General features: G+C 38.7%; 1 protein-coding gene and 1 pseudogene across 5 annotated transcripts in view; one reads left to right on the top strand and one right to left on the bottom strand.

Moving 5' to 3' along the window:
• The window catches only part of OCIAD1 (OCIA domain containing 1), a 48,754-nt gene extending 26,607 nt beyond the window's left edge, over positions 1 to 22,147 (bottom strand). Inside the window, exons 1-3 of one of the 5 annotated variants that reach the window (XM_072620725.1) lie at positions 21,680 to 22,147; positions 14,475 to 14,540; positions 14,166 to 14,246 (exon numbers count right to left, since the gene is read on the bottom strand). In XM_072620725.1, the coding sequence (XP_072476826.1) occupies positions 14,166 to 14,246; positions 14,475 to 14,535 (142 nt within the window). In that variant the 5' untranslated portion in view covers positions 14,536 to 14,540; positions 21,680 to 22,147. Of the gene's footprint in view, positions 1 to 14,165; positions 14,247 to 14,474; positions 14,541 to 14,994; positions 15,018 to 15,052; positions 15,975 to 16,454; positions 16,583 to 17,016; positions 17,114 to 21,679 lie in introns of those variants that run through there. The other 4 variants (XM_072620722.1, XM_072620723.1, XM_072620726.1 and 1 more) reach the window with 4 other exon arrangements.
• On the top strand, positions 6,646 to 8,991 carry LOC140511580 (eukaryotic translation elongation factor 1 epsilon-1 pseudogene; annotated as a pseudogene).
• Positions 22,148 to 22,485: the final 338 nt, after the last annotated feature.

Below are 22,485 nucleotides of genomic sequence, written 5' to 3'. Positions count from 1 at the left end.
TAGCTAGGCTACCTTCCTTTGTATTTTCCTCCCATTCATTTTCTTGATGTTCTTGACCTTTTGTTCTTTCAGATCAATTTCATTATTTTTTTCTAGTTCCTTATTTTTTCGGTAGTTTGGTATGGTACTGAATATTAAGTAAATTAATTTAGGTAGGCTTTTTTTTTTATTATATTAGCTCTGGCTATCCATGAACAATTGATATTTTACCAATTGTTTAGATCTGACTTTATTTGTGTGAAGTATTTTGTAAATGTATTCATATAGTTTCTGAGTTTGTCTTGGTAGGTAAGACTCAAATATTTTATATTGTCTACAGTTATTTTAAATGGAATTTCTCTACCTTACAAACTTTGATCATTATGGTGATCAACCACGATTCCAGAGATAATGAACAATCCCCACCTCCTGAAAGAGGTGGCAGACTGAAAAAACAGAACAAGGTATACAATTTTGGACATGAATAACATGAGAACTTCTTTTGCTTAGTTATGTATGTTAATAATAATCAGCCCCTCTTCAAAAGTATAGACCTAGCACTGGGTACTGCGAGGTGAAGGGACCTCTGAAGAAGGGGTGCTGATCTGCACTGACAGAAACAGTCTCTTTGACAGCTAACATCATGAAATCATCGATGCAAACAGTAAAATATATCTAGTGCACATGCTGTCTGTATGTGGGATGTACATACAATCAATCTACTTTATGTGCTACTTTATAGGAGCACTTATTAATAGGATAATAATTAATAAAGTTGAAGCAAATTCAAAACAAAAAATATTTCCATAGTGTCAGAGTAAAGCTCCTTCTTTTAAGAATAGGTTTTCTGAATATCAGACATACGGAAAAAAAATTTTTCTGGGGGGAAGTCCAATGAATTTCTAATGAATACCATGAAACTACAGAGTTCAACCGGATATTTCTATCTTCAACGTCCCCCCAGAATGGTTACCCAATTTCTACCTTAAGTTTTCCAGTGACAAGAAACATAGTATCTTTTTTAATGAATAAAAATCGATTTGATTTCTCCTACTCCAATTGTTACCAATGAAAAAAAAGAAAAAGAAAACTCTTGTGATAAGTACACCTGGTCAAACAAATTCCTGCTGTAGCCATGCCCAAAGAAAAGGTATCGCGTTCTGCACCAAGTCTATCACCTCTCAGTCAGGGGGAGGGCAGCATGCTTCATCACTGCTCTCTGGAATCATGGCTGAATGCATTACCTTCTGAGACACTCACTGTGGTTGGGGACATCTCTAATTTTAAAGAAGTTTTTCCCTATATTGAGTAACAATTTAATCCTCTAGAGTAACCACCTGGTGGCCAGAGGCATTCTGGGGTCAAGCATAATGAGTCTATAACTCTTCCACATGATAACCTGCTACTACATGAAGACAGCATATCCTGTCTTCTCCTTGCTAAACAGTCTCAGTTCCTTACTGATTTTCAGCTTGAGGAAGATTTTACAATGTACTAAGCCCATACACTTGTTGGCTTTTCCTTGGTTTAACTTTACCAGTTAGTCTAAAAAAAAAATCATTTTATGGATTAAAACTGTCATTCCCCCAGAAATAAGTAGATCCTAAAGTCAGTATGCATATATATACATACACACATATTGAGTGTGTATGTGTATTTTCATTGATTTAGAATTAGAAGGGACTTTAGAGGCTGTCCGGTCCAAGTCTCTCATTATACAGACAAGGAGGACTGGGATACGCCTGTGCAGAGACAGAAATGCATCATGATGGATAGTAAGTTGGCCTCACAGACAAGAAGACCAGGGCTCAAGTTTCATATCTGACACAGACTGACAGTGTTACCCTGGGCAAATCGTATTCTCAGTACTCCCAGGCAACTCTGTAGAATTCAACTTGCAAAGCTGTAGCTGATCTGCATTATTCAAGGGAGTTTTCTCCCTCATCAGTGAAATCACAAGTCTGACCCCAGAAAAAAACAAAGAAACCTACATATATATATGTACACACACACACACACACACACACACACACACACACACACACACACACACACACACACACACACCCCTATTCCAATATGTACATACAAATGGTCCTCATCCTTATTTAAAGATTCTGCTAATTAATTTTAAGCGTAGGTCAATGTATAACCAGGAGCCCCCTTCTCAAACTTCATGCACAAAAGACTTTTTAAATGTTGAAAATTATCCACTCTCACCTTTTAATGTACAAGTTAACAATAATGTACAGGATGGATTATCAATCAAGCATTTATTAAGCACTAGAGATAGAAAGACAAAAGTGAAAGTCCCTGCCCTCAAGAAACTTATATCCTAAAAGAGGATACAAGATGTAAATATACTAACATAACACAGTATACACAAAATGAAGACAACTGGTTTGAGGAGAAGATGCACCACCAACTGCAGGTACGTGCAGTGGAGGAGGTGTAAAGGAGAAATGGAGAAATCAGAAAACATTTCCTGAAGAAACTAGTGCTGAGCTGAGTCTTGAAGGAAACAAGGGATTCTAAGACACGGGGGAAGGGTGGCCAGGGGTTGGGGGAGGAGGAGTACATTCTGAGGATGGGAGAGACTAAGTTTAAGGAATGGAGAAGTATGTGTGGAAGGTGAAAATGGCTAGATTGTAGAGGGTACAGAGTGCAGCTATGTGTAAGATAACTGGAAAAGTAGGAAGGGGATGGGTTATGAAGAAATCTTTTCAATCCATACATTTCTTTTGATGATATCCTTTATTTCACTTCTTGGAGTCATGTTTTTCAAGGGATAAAGCCTTCTCAGGTCACTCTCCATTAGCCTTTAGGGGATCTTCAATTTCAATTCTGAGACTTTGTTCCATGACTCACATAATACTAGAAGAACACAGGTACTTTGAAAATCGGTCTTTCATAAAAGGATCTTTAAAAAATATGATTTTAAAATACATGTATCTAAAATCAAAAGCTAACACTATATGCAATGGGGGAAGTACTAGAAGAATCCCTAATAAATATAGTAGTAAGGGTCTAACTTTTTAGTTGATGCTATTTGACATAGTTCAAGAAATAAGCTAGCAACAGCATGAAGAGAGAGAAATTAAGGCAAGATGGGCAGAAAGGACACAAAACTATTCCTATTTGCTGACATGAGAGGTTACTTAGAAAACCCAAGAGAATCAGTGAAAAAACTAATAGATTTTTCAATAGCTTCAGTAATGTAATATGAAACAAAATAAACCTGCAAAACTCAACATTTCTATATTACGGTAATAAAATACAGGAGAAAATAGTGAAAAGGGAAGTTGTATTCAAAATAAATTTAAAAATGCACAAAATAGGGGGAGGAGCCAAGATGGCAGAGTAGAAAGATGCATATACTCTAGCGCTTTCCCCCCCACAGCCCACAAACTACCTGTAAAAAATTACTCTCAACAAATTCTAGAGCAGCAGAAGCCACAGAACAGAGCAAAAGGGGTTTCCAGCCAAAGGTAACCTGGAAGGTCGACAGGAAAAGTCTATCTTATAGGACACAGAGTGGAGCAGAGCCCAGTGCCTCCATGGCACTGGGAGAAACTGGCCCTGACAGACCTCCGTGCCAGAGTTCCCAGCAGGGAGGATCCCAGATCCCTCAACCCACAAGCCACAGAAAAAGCTTCAAAGGTTAGTGTGGGAGGGCTTTCCCAGTTGGGCAAGAGGGGAACAGGGTTCCTCCAGCAACAGCCCCAGGCAACAGCAGCAGCAGACTGCAGGCAGCCACAGTGGCTGGGAAGCAACCTGGGTCCCCTTGTCCAGGTAGCTCAGCTTAAAGCCTCTGGTGGTAGGGAGCAGCTGATCTAAATCTCAGCCCTGAGTGATGGCCTGGCCTGGCCCAGCCCACCCCCACCCAAAGCCCTGGGAAATTGAGCAGCTTAATCAAATCTCTGCCTAGAACATGGTACTAGGAAGAGGAGGGGCAATAGGACCATCCTCTTGACAAAGGATTCAGAAGTCAAGTAACTGGCTGGGAAAATACCCCAAAAAGGGGGAAAAAAAAGTAAGACCATAGGTTACTTTCTTGGTGAACAGGTGTCTCCTCCCATCCTTTCTGATGAGGAAGAACAAGGCATACTGTCACAGGAAGTCAAGGCCCCTGCCTCCAGTGCCTCCAAAGTGAACTTAAACTGGTCTCAGGCAACAGAAGAGATTGAAAAGCGAGTGAGCAGCTTGCTAAAGGAAAACCAAAAAAATGCTGAGGAAAACAACACCTTTAAAAGGAGGCTAACTTAATTGGAAAAAGAGGTCCAAAAAGCCAACGAGGAAAAAGGAGGCTTTAAAAAGCAGAATTAGCCAAATGAAGGAGAAGTTTCAAAAGCTCACTGAGCAAAATAGTTCTTTGAAAGAGAGAATCGAGTTCAGGGAAATGAATGACTATGAGATAAACCAAGCAGCTAAAAAACAAAACCAAAAGTTTGAAAAAATAGAAGATAATGTGAAACATCTCACTGGAAAAACAACTGACCTGGAAAATAGATCCAGGAGAGACAATTTAAAAATTATGGGACTACCTGAAAGCCATGATCAAAAAAAGAGCCTAAACATTATCTTCCATGAAATTATCAAGGAAAATTGCCCTGATATTCTAGAACCAGAAGGCAAAATAAATATTGAAAGAATCCACCCATCACCTCCTGAAAGAGACCCCAAGAGAGAAACTCCTAGGAATATTGTGGCCAAATTCCAGAGTTCCCAGGTCAAGGAGAAAATACTGCAAGCAGCTAGAAAGAAACAATTTGATTATTGTGGAAATACAATCAGGATAAAACAGGATCTGGCAGCTTCAACATTAAGGGATGCCATGGGACTATTAAGTGACTGTTCTTCTGAGTCTAACTCCAGGGGTAGCAAGAAAGGTGGTCTGAGCCTCCAATCCATGATGCCAGTAAGCCTGTGAGATGCTGGTAGGAACTGCAAAAGGTGATCTCATGGGAAGGGTGAGAGAGCGGCTGTTCAGCCTGGGCTGAGGTAGGATTCTCCTGACTCAGTTTCCCTACTGACACCTGGCAGACTTTAAGCCTGACTGAATGCAAATTGACAATCTACTCCTGCCTGGAATTGACATGAAGTTGGGAAGATACTGTTTCCCTGCAATGTCCCTACTCTTGGTGGCAATTTCCTATAGTCAAAAGGTTTGTAAGTTTAATACCAGATCTATTAAATTATAGATTGTTGGTAGGGGAACATCTGAGTCTAACTCTAAAATTAAGCTATTAGGTTTAGGACTTTAGACCAACAACAATAAGTGAGGGTCCTGTAATTATGAGTAAGAGTGTGGAGACAATTAGGTCAAGGGCTTGTGAAGTTAGCATACAGGGTTATTATTTATGTCTCAGTTGGTTAATGTTAAAAAAAAAATTCGTTTGTGGTCTATACTGTAAATGCTTTAAAAGAACTATTACTTCACCAAAAGCTGGAATTGTTTTATGTGATATGAACTGTGTTAAAAATGAAAATAAAAAAAAGTACAAGAGGAATCAAGTACCACACACCTCTTGGGAGTACATTGATTGTAAAACTACTCACTGAGAAACCCAGTTATATTGCTTGTCTTTCTGGACGAAGCTCAGAATTTGCAGTATATTCCATATTTGAATCACTTTTGATGTAGTTAGAAAGGCTCTACTTATGAAAACCTGTCTTGTGTAAGGTGTAGTAAGTTTACACAACAGATAATTTTATTTTAATTTTTCTCTGTGTCATATTGTATACTTCAAAATTGCTTATTCCTTTGGGTTGTGGGTTCGGAGCTATGTGTATGTGAGTCTTTCTACTCCGCCATCTTGGCTCTGCCCCCAAAATTGCTTATTTCTTTATACAGAAATGATGCTTTTGATTTATTTTGTATTTTTCTACTTTATTTAAGCTATTAATTCCCTCATTTACTTTCTTTGATGATTCTTTGGGTTTTTTAAAGTGAAACAACATTTTGTCTGCAAATAAAGATGATTTTATATCTCCCCCCCAAAAAATAAAAATGCACAAAATATCTTGCAGTCAGTCCACCAATGCACTGTTAAGACCAGTACAGACAGAATTATAAAATTATTTGCTGAAGAAATAAAGAATGATAAATAATTAGAAGAATCTTCAGAGCTCGTGGTTGGGCCATACCAATATAATAAACATGATACTACCTAGATTAGATTTAGATTTAATGTTATACCAAACAATCAAGGGGATGTTTCATCAAGCTAGTGAAAACAACAAATTTTGTTAGTAGGGACAGGCAAACTATAGTTTCAAAGGAAATAACGAAGGAAAAAAGTAGAAATGAACAGAATAGCACATCTAACTCAAAGTGTACTATGAAGTAGTAATAAAACTCCTTGGCACTGGTTAAAAAGAAAAAAGCCAAGTAGATTAGCAGAACAGATTAGAAAGGAAGACTCAGAAATAATGAAACAGAGTGACCCAGTGTTTACTGAGTCCAAGAATGTAAATTACCTGTGGAAGAATTCCCTATTTGGCAAGACTTCCTGGGAAAACTGGAAAGCAATTTGGCAGAAATTAGGATTAGAACAAGATCTTACACCATATATCATCATAAGATCAAAATGGAAGTGGCCTGAATATTAAAAAGAATACCTTGAAATAAAAGTCAGGGAACCAGATCAGGTGCTTTTTTTTACAGCTATAAAAAAAAAGGGTATCTAGATAACCAAAGAAGGAACAAAGGTAATCACAAAAGAGAAATAGATAACTTAATTTATATGAAATTGAAAGGCTTTTACATATACAAAAGAATTCCAGCTAATAAGAAAGGAAGGACTGGGTGGGAAAATCTCTTTACCAAGTACCTCTGATAAAGATCTGTTAGTCAAGGTATATAGGAAACTAATACAAATATTTAACATTTCCCACAATATATATGTGGTCAGAAGACATGACCAAACAATTCTCAAAAGAAAAGAACTGCTAGTAAATTTTACAAGAACAATAACAAAAAACAAACTAGTTAACAACTATATGAAAGAATGCTCCAAAGCACTAATGGGAGAACTGTAAATCAAAATATCTTTGAGGTTTTACCGCATACCTAACAAACTGGCAAAGATGACCAAAGATGGGAATAGTCAGCACTGGAGGGGTTGTGGGGAATTGGGCATTTTAAAGACTGTTGGGAGAGCCGTGAACTGCTCTAACCATTCAAGAAAACAATTTGTTATTGTGCGAAAGAAGTGAGAGAAATGTTGATGAAAAGCTGACTAAAAATAAGGAGGGAGAAGGGGGAATGAGGAAAGGATGGGAGAGGAGGATGAGGAGGTTGCTGCATTGGTGTCTGCAGTAATGGCAACAAAGAAGAAAGAATCCAACCATATGTGGTTACTGTGGGGGTAGAGAAGATCTGGGTTCATATTCAGAAGGCAGTGAAATTATAAACATCACTCCTGCTTTAAAGAAAAATGTCAAATGGTCAAAAAGTCCAAAAATAATTCTTGGAAAAGTTTTTACTTTACAGATCAAATAAGAGGGACTGAATAAAAGTTAAGGAAAAAATTAAGAGCATCCAAGCAAATGAACTGGGGAATGGCTAAACAAGTTATGGTGTATGATTGTAATGGCATACTACTATGCTGTAAGAAATGATGAACTGACTGATTTTAGAAAAAGATGCAAAGACTTGCATGAAATAATGGAATCAGTTTTATGCAATGTATAATGTATAATGTAATGAGTATTATAAATACTCAAATTAACTACAAAAGACCTATGAAGGAAGATACTATTCAATTCCAGAGAAAAACCTGATAAATAGACATCTGTATAGTATGGCCTAACATATATATACATTTTTGCGTCTAATAGTAGTTTTTTTCTCAGTCCTGGTGGGGAAGGAGGGAGGAAAAAAGTACACAGCAAAACTTAGAAGGAAGCACAGAAAATCAAGCTTTAAAAATGAAATGTAGCATGTTTTTATATTGAATTCTCTTTTCATGTTGTGTTGTGTACAAGAAAATATTCTTTTAAGAAATGTACTAGCTCGGTTAAGTCCACGAAGATGGCGGCGGTGGAGGACCTGACGCTGCTGGAGAAGTTGCTGGGCTTGAGGAGAGGGAACAAGTACAGCGCTCAGGGAGAGTGCCAAATTCCAGTCCTTCAGACAAACAATGGGCCGAATTTAACAGGTTCAGCTACTATTGCAGCTCATCTGGTCAAGCAAGCCAACAAAGAGCATCTGCTGGCGAACACGGCAGAAGAGAAGGCACTCGTTCAGCAGTGGTTAGAGTACAAAGTAACTCACATTGATGGACACTCCAATAAGGAAGATATCCGAAGTATGTTGAAGGATCTTAACTCATATCTTGAAGATAAAGTCTATTTTGCTGGTAATAGTTTTACTGTAGCAGATATTTTATTGTACTATGGACTTCATCGTTTCATAGTTGACCTTACAATTCAAGAAAAGGAGAAATATATGAATATGTCTCGCTGGTTTTCTCACATTCAGCATTATTCAGGCATCAGACAACATCTATCTAGTGTTGTTTTTATCAAGAACAGACTTTATACTAATAGTCATTAGAAGATCATCAAGATTTCCATGCCATACGGAAGAGTAATTGAAAATTGTTTAAAGAAAATGGAATTCTGGACCTTATTATTAAATAGATATCCAATCCTTTACAGGCTAGAACTTTTGACAGCATGTCAAAGTATGTCTAAATGTTTAATTTGTTCTTTAGAGTTTACTTTCCAGCTTTTTTACATAAAAATGCAACTGTAGTTTTTAAAAACTTGAATCAAAATCAAGTTCTAAATTGCCATGTTTTGTAGGTGAAATTTATTTTGACAAAGTTGAAATCAGTGACTCAATCTTAATGTGAAAAAATCTACGCTTTTAGTATTTGCTCCTGTTTAGCTATTTATTGACCTCTGTACCATATTTAAAATTTCATTTTTTTCATCCATAAATGTTTACACTAGTTTGTTTACTATAAGACTTTAATAAATTGTGCCAAGGATAAAAAAAAAAAAAAGAAATGTACTAAAAGGCCTGGGTGACTGATCTATGTCTTAAGAATCCCATGGCATATCTCTTATTGGATTCAAAAGTGACTCCATACATATGGGCAGCAAGGAGAGAGTTAAGAGATAAATTCCTTATTTCTGTTCATGTTGATGTAAGACTTCCATTGAAAATTATGTTGACTCAGTTACCCATCATTCCAAGTCCTGCTTATCCAACAGTGTAGGGGGAAGGATGGTGAGGATGGAGACACCCAGTCTACAGTTTTTGTATCAACTGCTCTTTGTCATGTACCCCTCACCTGCAAAATTCTTGCTACCTTAGGGAAGAATGAGATGCTGGAACTTCTTTTGCTGAGGTGGACCTGTCTAAATTGTCTTAAAGTTACCTATAAAAGTTGTCCCCACCTTGAAGCTATTGCTGATCTTCATTGATTAGCCTGACAATGTACTGCTACTATGATGTATTTATAATAAAATCCTTTTAATTCTCTTTGAAAAATGTGTTTTGGTCTTTTTCTAAAAAAGTTCAAAATGAATAAAAATTTTTAAAAATAAAGCTAGTAGAATAGGTATATGGGTCAGTGGTTACTTATTTTCTATTTCCATTTTAAAATAATAATTTAATTACTATTAAAATATTATTTTAAAAATTATTCTAACACCTTTAGGATCTTCACTTTCCTCAGAAAGTTTAAGAATCACCTTGTAACATCCACAAAAAATTATACTACCTCCAGCATGTACTTCCTTGGTGTATATCTGATACAACTTTTCCTATATTTTGTTTTCTCCAATTTCTATTATTAGCACTTTCATGGCTGTGAGGTTAAGAGGACAAATGTGGTGATAGTTCTACTGTCAAAGAATGACAGAATTTAAGATTTGGTAGTAATTTCACTGGCTATTTAATCCAATCCATACACAAGAGGAATCCCTATATACCACTTCGAAGGAGAGCCCATTCCACTTTTGGCCAGCACTAATTGTTAGAAAGTTTTTCTTAACATCCAATCTAAATTTGCCTCTTTGCAACTTCCACCCAATATGGTTTTAAGCCTACTGGGGCTGAACAGACCAAGTCAAACCTCTCTTCTACACAACAGTCCTTCAAATACTTGAAGACATCAAGTAAAGATCTGTTCCATAAATCCTCTCTATGTTGAACCCACCCCATCCTTACACCCAAATCACACATCATATAGACTATCTAGTCTCTCTTTCCTGGATGTCCCAGTCTTCCCTTCTTCCCCAACAGATCAATGTTCTTTCTAAAATATGGTGCTCAGTATTCAGAGAAAGAACTATGTACTATGAATGCAGATGAAAGCACACTATTTTGTCTTTTTTTTCTTTCTTGTGGTTTTCCCCTTTTGTTCTGATTCTTGTTTTACAACCTGACTAATGTGGAAATACATTTAATATGATTGTACATGTACAGCCTGTATCAGATTGCTTGCCATCTTGGGGTGGGAAAAAAAAATTTGCAACTCAAAACACTAAAAAACTAATGTAGTTGAGAAAAATAAAATACTATTAATTGGAGGAAAAAACATGGTGCTCAGAAGCAGCACTTCAGAGAACAAAGTACAGTAAGACCACTCTCTCTCCATACCTAAAATTCTCTTGATGCAACCCAATATTCCCTTAACTCTTCTGGCTTCTTTCTACTGAGCTTGTAATCCACTCAAGTCAAAGACCTTTTTCAGAATAACTGCCCTCTGATCATGCTTTCCTCATTTTATAATATGGAAGGTCTTTTTCTTTTACTTAAGTGGAAAACTTTACATTTATTCCTACTTACTTTCACCTTATTAGATCCAGTCTAATGCTCTAGCCTGTCAAGACCCTATTGGAGCCTGACTCTGTGATGCAATGTATTGACTTTTTTTCCAAGCTTTGTATCATCTGCAAATTCAGTGAATATGGTAATAATACAGCAATAACAGCTAGCATTTATAGGATGCAAATTATGTGACAGGCACTATGCCAAGGACTTTGTATATAATACACGTCTTGATCCTCACAACAGCCTTACAAGGTAGATGCTATTATTCTCATTTTACATTTGAGGAAACTAAGGTAGACAGAGGTTAAGTGACTTGTTCAGTCACACAGCTAGTCAGTCAGTGTTTGAGGCCAAATGTGAACTCAGATCTTTTTGACTTCAGGTCTAGCACTCTATTCTGCTAGCTGCCTCTTAAAATACCATCTCTGCCTTTATCCAAGACATTGATCAAAATGTTAAACAGCTTAGTGCCAAGCATAGATCCATGGGCTATTCCACTGAAACACTCTTGTCACAATGATATTAAAAACAACTCGATCAGTCCGTCTAATTCTCTAATTTGAAACTCTCCATCTTCTCTACAGGAATACTATGGCATAACTTTATCAGAAGCCTCACTTGATCTAGTAGGCACGATTACATTCACAGCATTCCCCTCCCTACTTATTTATTTAGTAAGCTTGTCAAAGAAATGAGGTTAGTCTGCAATGACCAGTTCTAATAAAGTCATGCTGGCTTTTAGTAATTACCACTTCCCTTTCTACATATTCACTATCTCTCTTTAATGATCTGTTTTAGATTCTTCCCAGGAATTAAAGTCAAGGTCAATGACTTACAGCTTGCAGATTCTGTTCTAAAAATTTTCTTTTCTGAAAACCAGGACCTTTGCCTTTCATCAATCTTATATCACCTCTTCCATCTTTCTTAATCTTTCAAATAACACTAACAGTGGCTCAGCAATCACATCGGCCAGTTCTTTCATTACTTATGAATTCATCAGGGACAGGTAGGTGCTCTTATTATAGTCCTGTTTATCTTGGCTCTTCAAAGATGAAAGTTTAGGAACAGGTACTGAATGAAATGTTTATCATAAAAAAAAAAATCTTTGCATATTTTTTCCATCCTTCTTTGCTGTCCTTTCAATTCCATCATTAAATTTCCTCAGAATGACACTGCTTAGTTAGGCCTCTGAGCCATTTAAAAATTGCTTTCTCACACTATTGCTTCTGAACGTCTTATGAGGAAACAATATCAATAATATCGCGATCTTTCTCTGTAAGATCCTTCCCTGTAAGGAATGAGAACTATTTTCTTTATCCTTTGTTTCACTGACTGCTATATTAAAAAACTAATCACTGAGTGGCTCTGTGTTTAGCTATGCTAGCTCTTCAAAAGCAGAAAGTCTGTTGCCAGGTCTACTCGAAACATTTCCAGAACAATAACATTCCCATTATTCCCACACAACATAGTTCCAGTCAGGCCAATCTGGACACCTTCCTTTGAATGTGATATTCTCATTGTCTTTTCTTACCTCCTCTCCAGTTCCAACTTTATCTATGTGTTGTCTTCCCCTATTAGAACTTAAGCTCCTGGAGGGCAGGAACTACACTGATGGATGGTATTTAGCGTAGTCCCTGGTACATAGTAGAGAAATGGTCATTCATCACAGGTCTGTGTCTTTCTTGGTAATACTTGGGTGTGAAATTCTCTTTTCTCTATTCTGTAGATCTAGAGGTCATTCAAGTGCCACCTCTTTAATGAGGTCTTCTTCAAATACTTCAGGCCAAACTCTCTTTTCTAAAGGCCCAATGCACTTCCTAGAGTAGCCACTACGATGTAGTTTAACATTTAACCATCCTGTTCATCTTTTCATGTGCACTGGCTTTGGGTTCACAACTCACATTATACACCCCTTAAAAGGAGTATATTACATAGCACTTCTATGAAAATCTAACAATTAGTAACGCAGGGCCTTGTCTCAAATTGCTATTTTCACCTAACTTTTCGTGTATTTTTGCTTAGTCTCCTTCACAAGATAGTATCTTTAGGTCAGATGTGATAATCACATCTTGTTATTAACAAGATCTTTTGTGAAACAGATTCCTGCCAACTGTTCATCTTTCTCTTCTCTGATTAGTCCAGCTTTTACAACCCCAAGATCCTTGCTTTGTGGCATTCTCCCCTGAAAACACTGCCATTATAACAGATAAGCATAATCTAACTAGATAAACTCAGGACTTATATGAATAAAATTAAACAAAATATTCTACAGAAATAAAGACTTAAATAATTGGAAAGACACTATTTATAGATAAATTGTAAAAATTATAATAAAAATGACAATCCTACACAAACTAATTTACAGATTATTGTCTGTCAGGACAATCAGTGTAGAGTTATTTTATTATTACCATAAAATGAGATATCTGAATAGTGCTTAACAAAAGTGCTTAACACAGTAAGCGCTATATAAATATTTATTCACTTTCTAATAATAGCAATTAGCATTTATATATTGTACTTTAAGGTTTGCAAAGCACTTTACCAATATTATCTCATTTGATCCCCACAGAACCCTGTGAAGCAGATGATTTACGGATGAGGAAATTGACAGAATACTGTCTGAGGTGAAATTCGAAGTCTTTCCTCCTGACTCAAGGTCTAGCCTTCTATCCCATGTGACACCTACCTGCCTTGTAGAACTAGATAAAATAATGAAATTTGTTTAGAGGAAGAAAAAGATGAAATTTTCAACAGAAATACTGAGAAAGAAAATGAAAGGGGTCTTAAAACTGTAACATAAAGCAGTAATGATAAAAATTATTTGGTACTGGTTAACAAATAGGTAAGATGATCCAGGAACTGACTAGATAAAAAAGACCCAGAAGCCATCCAACCTAATAGCATAACATGTGAGAAACAAAAAGATACAAATGGATAATGACTCTCTATTCCTGATAAAACAAAAACAAAGTAGTCTGTCAGAAATTAGGTTTAGATCATCTTACATTGCTATATCAATTCCCCCCCCCAAAAAATTTTTGCATGTAAACATCACTATCATTTTAAATTCTAAATATTAGATGAAAGAATGACTTCTAAAATTATAACAAGATTTATTAACAAGGTATAAGAAAGTGAGAGTTAATTAATTTTATTATACTTATCAATATAACAGCCCCCCAAAAAATATTAGCTAAAGTTACTAAGTACTGAAATACCATCAGGAAATAATTATGCTAATTAAACTATAAAAAAGTGACCTCTTCACCAGTTCTTCAGCAAGAATTGAAAAGCGTTAAGAAACTTTGTTTTGATAACACTGTGATCTTTTCAGACACTTAATTACTTTCAGACAATAATTACTTAAAATGTAATAAATAACTTGACTTACATCTGTACCAGAAGCTCTCTCGATTACATTCAGCGAAGACTCTTCTTTCCTCTTCCGTCGGAATGTAATCCATTCCTATGTCTTTTTATCAAAGTTAAAAAAAAAAACAATCAAAAAACCTACAAGAAAAAACTCTACATTTTAACAGTATTCATTCTTCAATGACACAATTAAAATATGTAGAAAGTACTTTTTCAACTTTGGAAAAATTTCGATTTCAAATATGTCTAAACCTTAGTATCTCTCAAGCCAAAGAAAAGTAAACTACAGAAAGTTTCAGCATTTACAAATGTTCAATAAATTATTTACTAGGTAGTGGTGGTGAGACTTCTGCATTCTGCTCTGTCCCAAAATCGGTCCTTCCACTCATCTTTCCTGTTGTAAGAGAATTATATTAGAAGGTTAAGAAGTATCACAAAATTATTTAAAAATAGATACTGTTATTGATTCATAAACATGACATCACAAAAACTACCAGGATGGGTAAAAAAAAATCATAGTTTTGTTGAGTAGGGTGAAGTTATTCCCTCATTAAAATACTATGTCTATAAAATGGCACTGGGGAGGAAATCTTGCAACTTCACAAATACTTGTCATCTGTGTTGCCTTTGCAATTGTGCAAAACCAAAAGGAATGCTTATCTTAGTAAAGTTGATTTATTTCACATAATTTTATGGAAAATTCAAATTCATCCCAATTCCTCACAAAACATTGGTACTAGAAGCAATCTCAGGGGCAGCTAGATGGCTAATTGGATAGAGTGCTGAGTCTAGGGTCAGGAAAACCAGAATTCAAATCCAGCCTCAGGTAACTGACTAGTTGTGTTAACCTGGGAGAATCCTTTAACCACCGTCTGTCTTAATCCACTGGAGAAGGAGATGGCAAACCTTTCTATTATCTTTGCCAAGAAAATCCCAGGTAGCACTGGCACGCTGTGGTTCCAGGGGTCACTGAAGAATAAGTAGACCATGACCAAGTAACAAAGTAGTAATCTCAGACATCATGTATTTATTCTAACCTCTTTATTCTACTGATGAAGAAACTAAGAAGTGCATAGTTACTTGCATAAGGTCGCACAAAGGAAAAATTAATGGGTCCTTAAGCTGCAGTATGAGAGCAATACAACATAAAATAATAAAATTTGGTACTAGTTAACAAATAAAAAAGACGACTAGTGAAACATTACATAAGTCATCCAAAACAGTAGTATAGTATTTGATAAACTGAAAGACAAAACTCCTAAGATAAGGACTCCATTTCTGGAAAAATGTAAAAGCAGTGAGGCAAGAATTAGGTGTCGATCTTACCCCTCTATGGGAATTGTTTAAAACGTTTTGGCATGCAAAAATACTGTGATAAATGCGACTTCGACTAAAACTATGCCAATATTACTTATAATTTATGCCAATTATAATTGGTGGAATCGAACTCACTCTAGGTCCTTCTATTTTCAAATCTAATATCCTTTCCTCTACAAAAAAAACCAGGAGTGATCATAAAATACTAGCCTTCTTTTTGGCAAAAAAAAAAAAAAAGCAGTTTGGAAAAAATGGGAGGGCAGATTCCATCTTTCTACTTATTTAAATTCATCCTCAAATTCAGATATATGATCCTGTCCTACGTCCCACGGAAAGCCCTTGCTTCTCAACATACAATTATAAAATGAGATAATTTTTAAAAAGTTGAATTACAAAAGGGTTAGCCACAACACACCACAGAAGGCATGCCCGGGAGGCGGGGGAAGGAACCTAACTCCAGCCCCTGACAGCCCAGGGAGATCACTGGGTGCCCTGGAGCCTTAAAGCAAGGGGCAGTTTTCTCACTGGGAGTTCCCCACAGAACTGAGCCCCCCCACAAAACAGACGCGGGGGCAGGCCGGGCCTCGGACGCTTCCCCGGCATTTTACAGACCGGCAGTCCGCAGCGCGCTCGGGCCCCCTCCCCCACCGAAGGAAGACAATACGTCTAGACAGCCTCTAAAACGCAGGGGGCAAAAAAGGCTCGATTGCACGGGAGGTCCCAGAGGACACGGAGAACAAACAAAGTAGGCGACCCTCCCCGCTCCGCCCCCAAACGGGGTTCCCATGGCCCGGAGCACAGACGGCCCCCCTAACTCCTGGACCCCTCCCCCTCCTCCCCACCCCGGACACCCAGCAGCCGCCCGGTCCCGCGGATGAATGGGGAGCGGGATGGGAGGTCACAGCTTCTCGGCCCCGGAGGCCCTGAGTTCCCTCGGGGTTGTCCGGCTGGTCGTGCCCTCCCTTCTGGGCCAGGAAGGCCCCTCACCCACCTCCCGGCGGCGGCGGCGGCGGCGGCAGCAAGAGCGCACGCGAGCCCCCCCCACCTAAGCTGCGGGAGGGAGGGGACGAAGGGATGGGCCGGGGGGCGGGGCTGGCGCTACGCGAGAGCGAGGCCGGAGGAAGGCACGCGAGGCCGGCCGAGGGGGCGGAGTGGGCACCTAGCGTTTAAGCTAAAGGACAAAGACCCGGATGCTTACGTAATCAAGGAGCAGGAAATGACCTCAAGACCTCCACCAACCACCTTCTCCTTCTACACTCACGTGCAAACACTCGCGGGCTTTGGTTGGAAATCTACTTTAGTCCCGCCCCTTCTCCCTCCCCTTTCCCACCCTCTCGAGGCCTCCTCGCACTGCACTTGCGCACGTCAGGCGTCTGAGTTCTAGAGCCGCAAGTCCCTTTCCACCTCCCGGTTGGGAATTGAACTTTTGCCCTCTGCGACCCATCTTTTCTTAAACCTAACTGAATTCCTGAGCGGGCAAAGCACGAGAATTCTGGGACCCTCCTGAGCACTTGGCGCCTCGTATTCTCGCGGGGGGACACGTAGGAGCCCACCTGCATTCAAGCGGTGCGGAGGCAGAAAAGGGACTCTTTCCTTGCCAGGATCCCTTGCGTCTCGTTTGCCCCGTCCGCAGCCTAATGCAGCTTCCATTCTACACTATGTCCCCTGCGTGCGCCACCGCAGACCCCAGTAACGCGTGGGGCAGGGGCATGCCACGTGGTAGTGGAGCGTGGGATTTGGAGTCAGCACTTGGATGCTAGAGCCAGCCAGGAGCTGATGACGTTAGGCCAGGCACCACCTCTCTGGGAAGTCAGTGGCCTGATCAGTAAGTACGAGGATTGGGCCGGCACGAGCTCCAGGGTCCCTTCTGTTAATTAGTTATACGATGAGACTACTGTGTGCCCTGTGGAAACAAAGCCAAACAGTCCGCAGTATAGGCCTTGCAGCCCCCTCTCAAGTCAAAAGAACTGGAAGCCCTGAGATGGTTACTCCAGAACACTTTTTCATTGTATTAGTTTAACTCCCCTTTCTCTAATTTCTTCACAACAGAAGGCACGTGTATGTGTTCCTGTGTGTTGTCAGGTAGGTGGGTTGTCTACGTGTGGCTTACCGTGAGGGATAAGTAGATCTCTCTGGAATGTCTCCCAACTGATTCCTACCTGGAGAGGAGCAGGAGATTGGAGCCACTAAGCTCTCTTGCTCTACTCTGCTCAGAGGGGATGCTAGACCAGAATTTATCCGTCTGATCCCCTCCCCCAAGTTTTGCTAGTCTAGAAGAGATAATTTTTAGGTTCAAGCCCAGTTACTCTCATTTAACAAAAAAGGCGGTCCCCAAGGTATATCTGATATCTGAAGGCTCAACTATTTTCCCACCAAAAGATAGTTATGAGAAAACCATTCACAAATTGTGAATAAAACCCTTTTATCCAAGGCAACAGGAAATAGAAATGAGAGAAGTTGTACAGGTTACAGTATACTAGACAATACACAGAGTGAGCTCTTTCACTGGAAATGAAATCTCAGCTCAACCAAGGGAGTCCCCAATGTCACCTAGGAAGAAATACATCAAAGTCCGTGGTGTTGCAGGCTGGGAATCAGGGACGTGTTCAGCTACTGGCTCTTTATATATTGGCTTTTTCCCAGAGTCTTTTTTTCCCTTCAGGGGCCTCTCCCTGAACCAGCCTGGAATGGTATGTGTCCTCTCTTGAAGCCAGGTGCTGAGCACAAAGGATCTCTTCCTGTCCCAAACTTAACAACTCTTCCCCTTACAAAGGTATGAAGCATCAGATAGTCATTCTTTGCACCAATAAAAGGGAGTCTTGTGAGAATTCAGCAACCTTGTGGCAATTAATCTCTTTCCTAGTTTCTTTTTGTGGATGTTTCCTTATGGAATTTGTGTCCTTTCCTCTTTGATGTGCTGTTGTTTTCTTTTTAGTTTGGTGAATTTCTAGCTGTTTTGAGGTCCTTAATAATCTGTTTAGGCTTATGCCAAACCATTCACTCAGGCTTCCTTCCTGGAGTCCTTTCCTTTATTCTAAATAGCATAAAAGAAGTCCTCTTGTTGATGAATCCCTCTCTCCAGTTCTGTTTCTATTCTGGCTTTACCACATCCCTAGTCCTGGAAAATCTATAAAATTCCACCTGCTAGGAGGTGGAGTCTGGTTGAATCATACTGGGGAAAAGAATCTAACAGGCACATGGTGTGGGCCAGTAGATGCCCTTGGTGGGGATTGGCCTGCAACTGTAGATAATTTCAGCTGCTTGCTCTCTGTGTAGCTCTGTGGAACTTGGAACTGGAAGTGGGTAGCTCAGATAGTGACTTTTTCTCAATCTGGACTATCAGACTCACCAGCAAATTAGGGTTCAAGAGTAAGGAAAGCCACATGGCCACAATTCAGTCTCTCAGAAGTCTTAGGGGTAATCCTAGTGTGTCAAAGATATTCACAAGCTTTGCTTCTGCCCCCCCCCCCACCCCCCCCAGTGATGTCCATTTAAAGCATAACAGTCAAAATGATGCCATTAATTTTGAATCATGAAACAATTAGAATGCAGAATACAAAGCAATTTTAACTGTAACATAGCAGTTCACCTATAAATTCGAGTAACATCCCCACTAATGCATGTAGTTTCCATGGGAAAAGTAGACGGACACAAACTTAACAGAATTCTAGCAAAGAGGCCCATTTGTAAGGAAATGTGGCAGTAGCAACTGAGAACTACAGGAACTGATGCTACTGGCTCTCTAGGGAACAGTCTGCCACATGAAGCACTAGGTAGACAGAATTGCTTCTGGTTGCTCCTCTGGAACTGATCCAAGACTGGTCTCTAAAGCAGCATTATACTCTTTTATCAGAATCATTTCTTATAAGTCTGGGATTTGTAGAACTATTTAGATCTGCTTTTTTTAGCTGGACTGAGAGGAAGGAGAAGTTCCCCCTTTTCAAGCCACAGGTAAAGGTAAAGGACATGGTAGACAAGCTTTATCTTTTCCCACCAGCTAGAAATACAGATGTGCTGGCACCAGGTACTGGCTTGTGAAAACCAATTGTTAAATTTTCAGGATAAGTTTTTATTACTTGTGAAAATTGGCAAATCCTACAGATCAGGACTTGATTTATTAACTTGTTGATTTGTAGACTTAATAAAGTGATTGAGAAAATGTTAGTAATGCAAATTAAACTTACCATTATATCTTGCATAATGTACTTTAAAGAATTGGTTGCTGAGCATTTACCAATACACTCCTGGTTAAGCAGCAAAGGATTCTTCCTTCTCCAATAAGCTGCCAGCTGCAATCATTTTCCTCCAATCATTTCAGCTCGTAGAAACAGAGTTTAAGTCTTAATCCATACAGCTCAGCAGAAGGGCAATGCTCTTCTCTCTGCCCTTAGTATGAGTGCTTTTTTTAGGAACATCTGCTGGAATCATCATCATCATCCACATCCAATTCCTGTAGTTCTCAGTTGTTCCTGTCACTTTTCCTCACTAATGGGCTTCTTTGCTAGAATTTTGTTAAGTTTGTGTCCACTTTTCCCATGGAAACTATAAGCATTAGTGGGAATGTTACTCAGATTTATAGGTGGACTGCTATAGTATGGTTATGCAGTCTTAATTCTGAGCCGTGTTCTCAGCTCTTTTTAACTGAACTGCTCTCTCTCCAGCCAGCCAGGGGCCAGTCCTGCCTTCTTCCTGTGCTACTGTCTTCGCTCAGCTCCTTCAGTCTCCACTTCCGTCTCTCCTACCTCATAGCATGATGTTCTCCTTTATGATGTTCCTCATCTCTGCCTTATGGTGAGAAACCAAAATTCACACCTTCATTGGTCCACCACAAATATATAATATGTGGTTGTCTCATAGTTATCAAAAAGTTTTATTTATTAGGGTTTTCCAACTCTAAAGTTCAAAATCTTCGTTAATAGTTACATATAAATTGGTTTCTGGGAAACCAGACACTTGGACCTTCTTTGTCTTCAGTAAGTACTTTTCCCTGAGAATTGTTTTCTCTCGGGACTTTTCAGTACTCCACAATTAATTTTCTCTGATGCTCTGCTTTCTTTTTTATTTCTTCTTTTTCGTTTATTCTGAACTTAAAAAACACCAGATACAATGAACAGTGTAGATCAGGAGGAAAGGACTCTATATACAACTGTAAATCTATTATGTAGAGCTTGTTTTTCTTTTCAATTGTTCTTGTTCAGTCATTTTCAGCCCTGTCCTACTCTTTGTGACCCTATTTGGAATTTTCTTGGCAGAGATACGAGAGTGGTTTGCCATTTCCTTCCCCAGTTCATTTTACAAATGAGAAAACTTAATAACATTCAGACTGTCCTGCTTGTCTATAGTCTTCCTTTTGTTCTCTCTTTGTTTTTGGGAGGGGGGCGTTGGAGTGGGAACTCTGTCCCTCACTCCCCTCTCCCTCCCCCGAAAAAAAATTAAAGAAGAAGAAAAACAAAACTTTGGGACAAAATTGCATAATTCATAATTTTAAAAAATTCTCACATTGACCGTATCTAAAAATATATAGCTTTCTTTATCTTAAATGTGTCACCTCCCTGTCCAAAGGTGGTGGTAGCATGCTTCAGCATTTGTCCTCTGGAATTGTGGTTTGGCATTGTAGTGATCAAAAAAGTTGAGTCTCAAAATTGTTTGTATTTACAGTGGTATTGTTATTATACAAATTGTTCTGGTTTTGTTCACTTTTCTCTGAATCCATTCATATAAAGCCTATCAATAGGTTCCTTTGAATAGATTCCTTTTGTCACTCCTTATGGTGCAATAATATTTCCATTTTATTCATATATTATAGTTTCTCTAGCCACTTCCCAATTCATTGACACATTCACAGTTTCCAGTACTGCTACATACAGAGCTGCTATGAATATTTTTGTACATATGAATCATTTTCCTCTTTCTTTGATGTCTTTATTTTAATACTGGTATAACTGGATTAAAAGGTGTATACTACTTAGTATCTTTTGGAGCATAGTTCCAAATTGCTTTCCAGTATGGCTGAACCAGTTCACAACTCCAAGTCAACTCTAGTCAAGTCAACAAGCATTTAATAAGCACTAACTATGTGTCAGGCACTGTGCTCTAAGTACTGGGAACTCAAATACAAGCAAAAAGAAAGATAATCCTTTACCTCAATAACTTTACATTCTACCAGGAAAGACAACAAAAAGGAAACTGAAAAGTGGGAATAGGAGGAGAAGTTACCTGAACCAGGTCATGATGGAGAAAGAAGTTTGGAGATGCCGGAGAGGAGCCTTGTGGAACTTTGAAAGAATGAACATGAACACTTTCTTATAATGGAGGTTCTGTGAGGAACTGACCAATCAGAAGAAGGACTGTAGGGTGGAGGTTTCTTCCATGATGAGAAAGCCACAGAACTGAGGGATTTTTCAGGGTGATAAGACTGCTGGAGAATAGTAGGGGAAGAAATGTAGGAATACATAAGTGGAGCCTAAAAAGGAATGGAGCTCCAGTAGTAGTAACTCAGTGTGCCTATATCCCCTAGTCCTCTCCAAAAGTTTTGGTTTTTGATCATCTTTGCGTATCTAATCATTGTGAGGTGGACCAGAGGTGTCAGACTCATGATTTGCTGCTGTAAACAGCCCACAAAGCTCCTCAGAACCAGATTAAAATGTCATTGAGATATGTTTCACAAAATAAAAATATATAATACAATATAGATAATTTTAATTTGTGGTTTTCTAAGTCAATATACAGTCCACAGGAATCCTATTTGAATTTGACTGTGAGGTAGATTTTCAGGGTTGCTTCTATTTGTATCTCACTAAGTATTAATGATTTGGTGCTGTGTGTGTATGTATATGTATGTGTGTGTATTTGTTGATTGTTTTCATTTATTTTTTGAAAACCCTGTGTTAAAATATTAAAGAACATTCCCCTATGCCAATAGTCCCTCTATATTGTACCCTACATCGTTTTCTGTATCGTGGCAGAATCTCAGAGCCAGAAAGAGGTTCAGAGGCATCTGCTTCAACCAATGTCTGAACAGG

The sequence above is a fragment of the Notamacropus eugenii genome, chromosome 6 (assembly GCF_028372415.1).
Source record: "Notamacropus eugenii isolate mMacEug1 chromosome 6, mMacEug1.pri_v2, whole genome shotgun sequence".
Classification (NCBI taxonomy): Eukaryota; Metazoa; Chordata; class Mammalia; order Diprotodontia; family Macropodidae; genus Notamacropus; species Notamacropus eugenii.
This window is presented reverse-complemented; position numbering and strand designations above follow the sequence as displayed.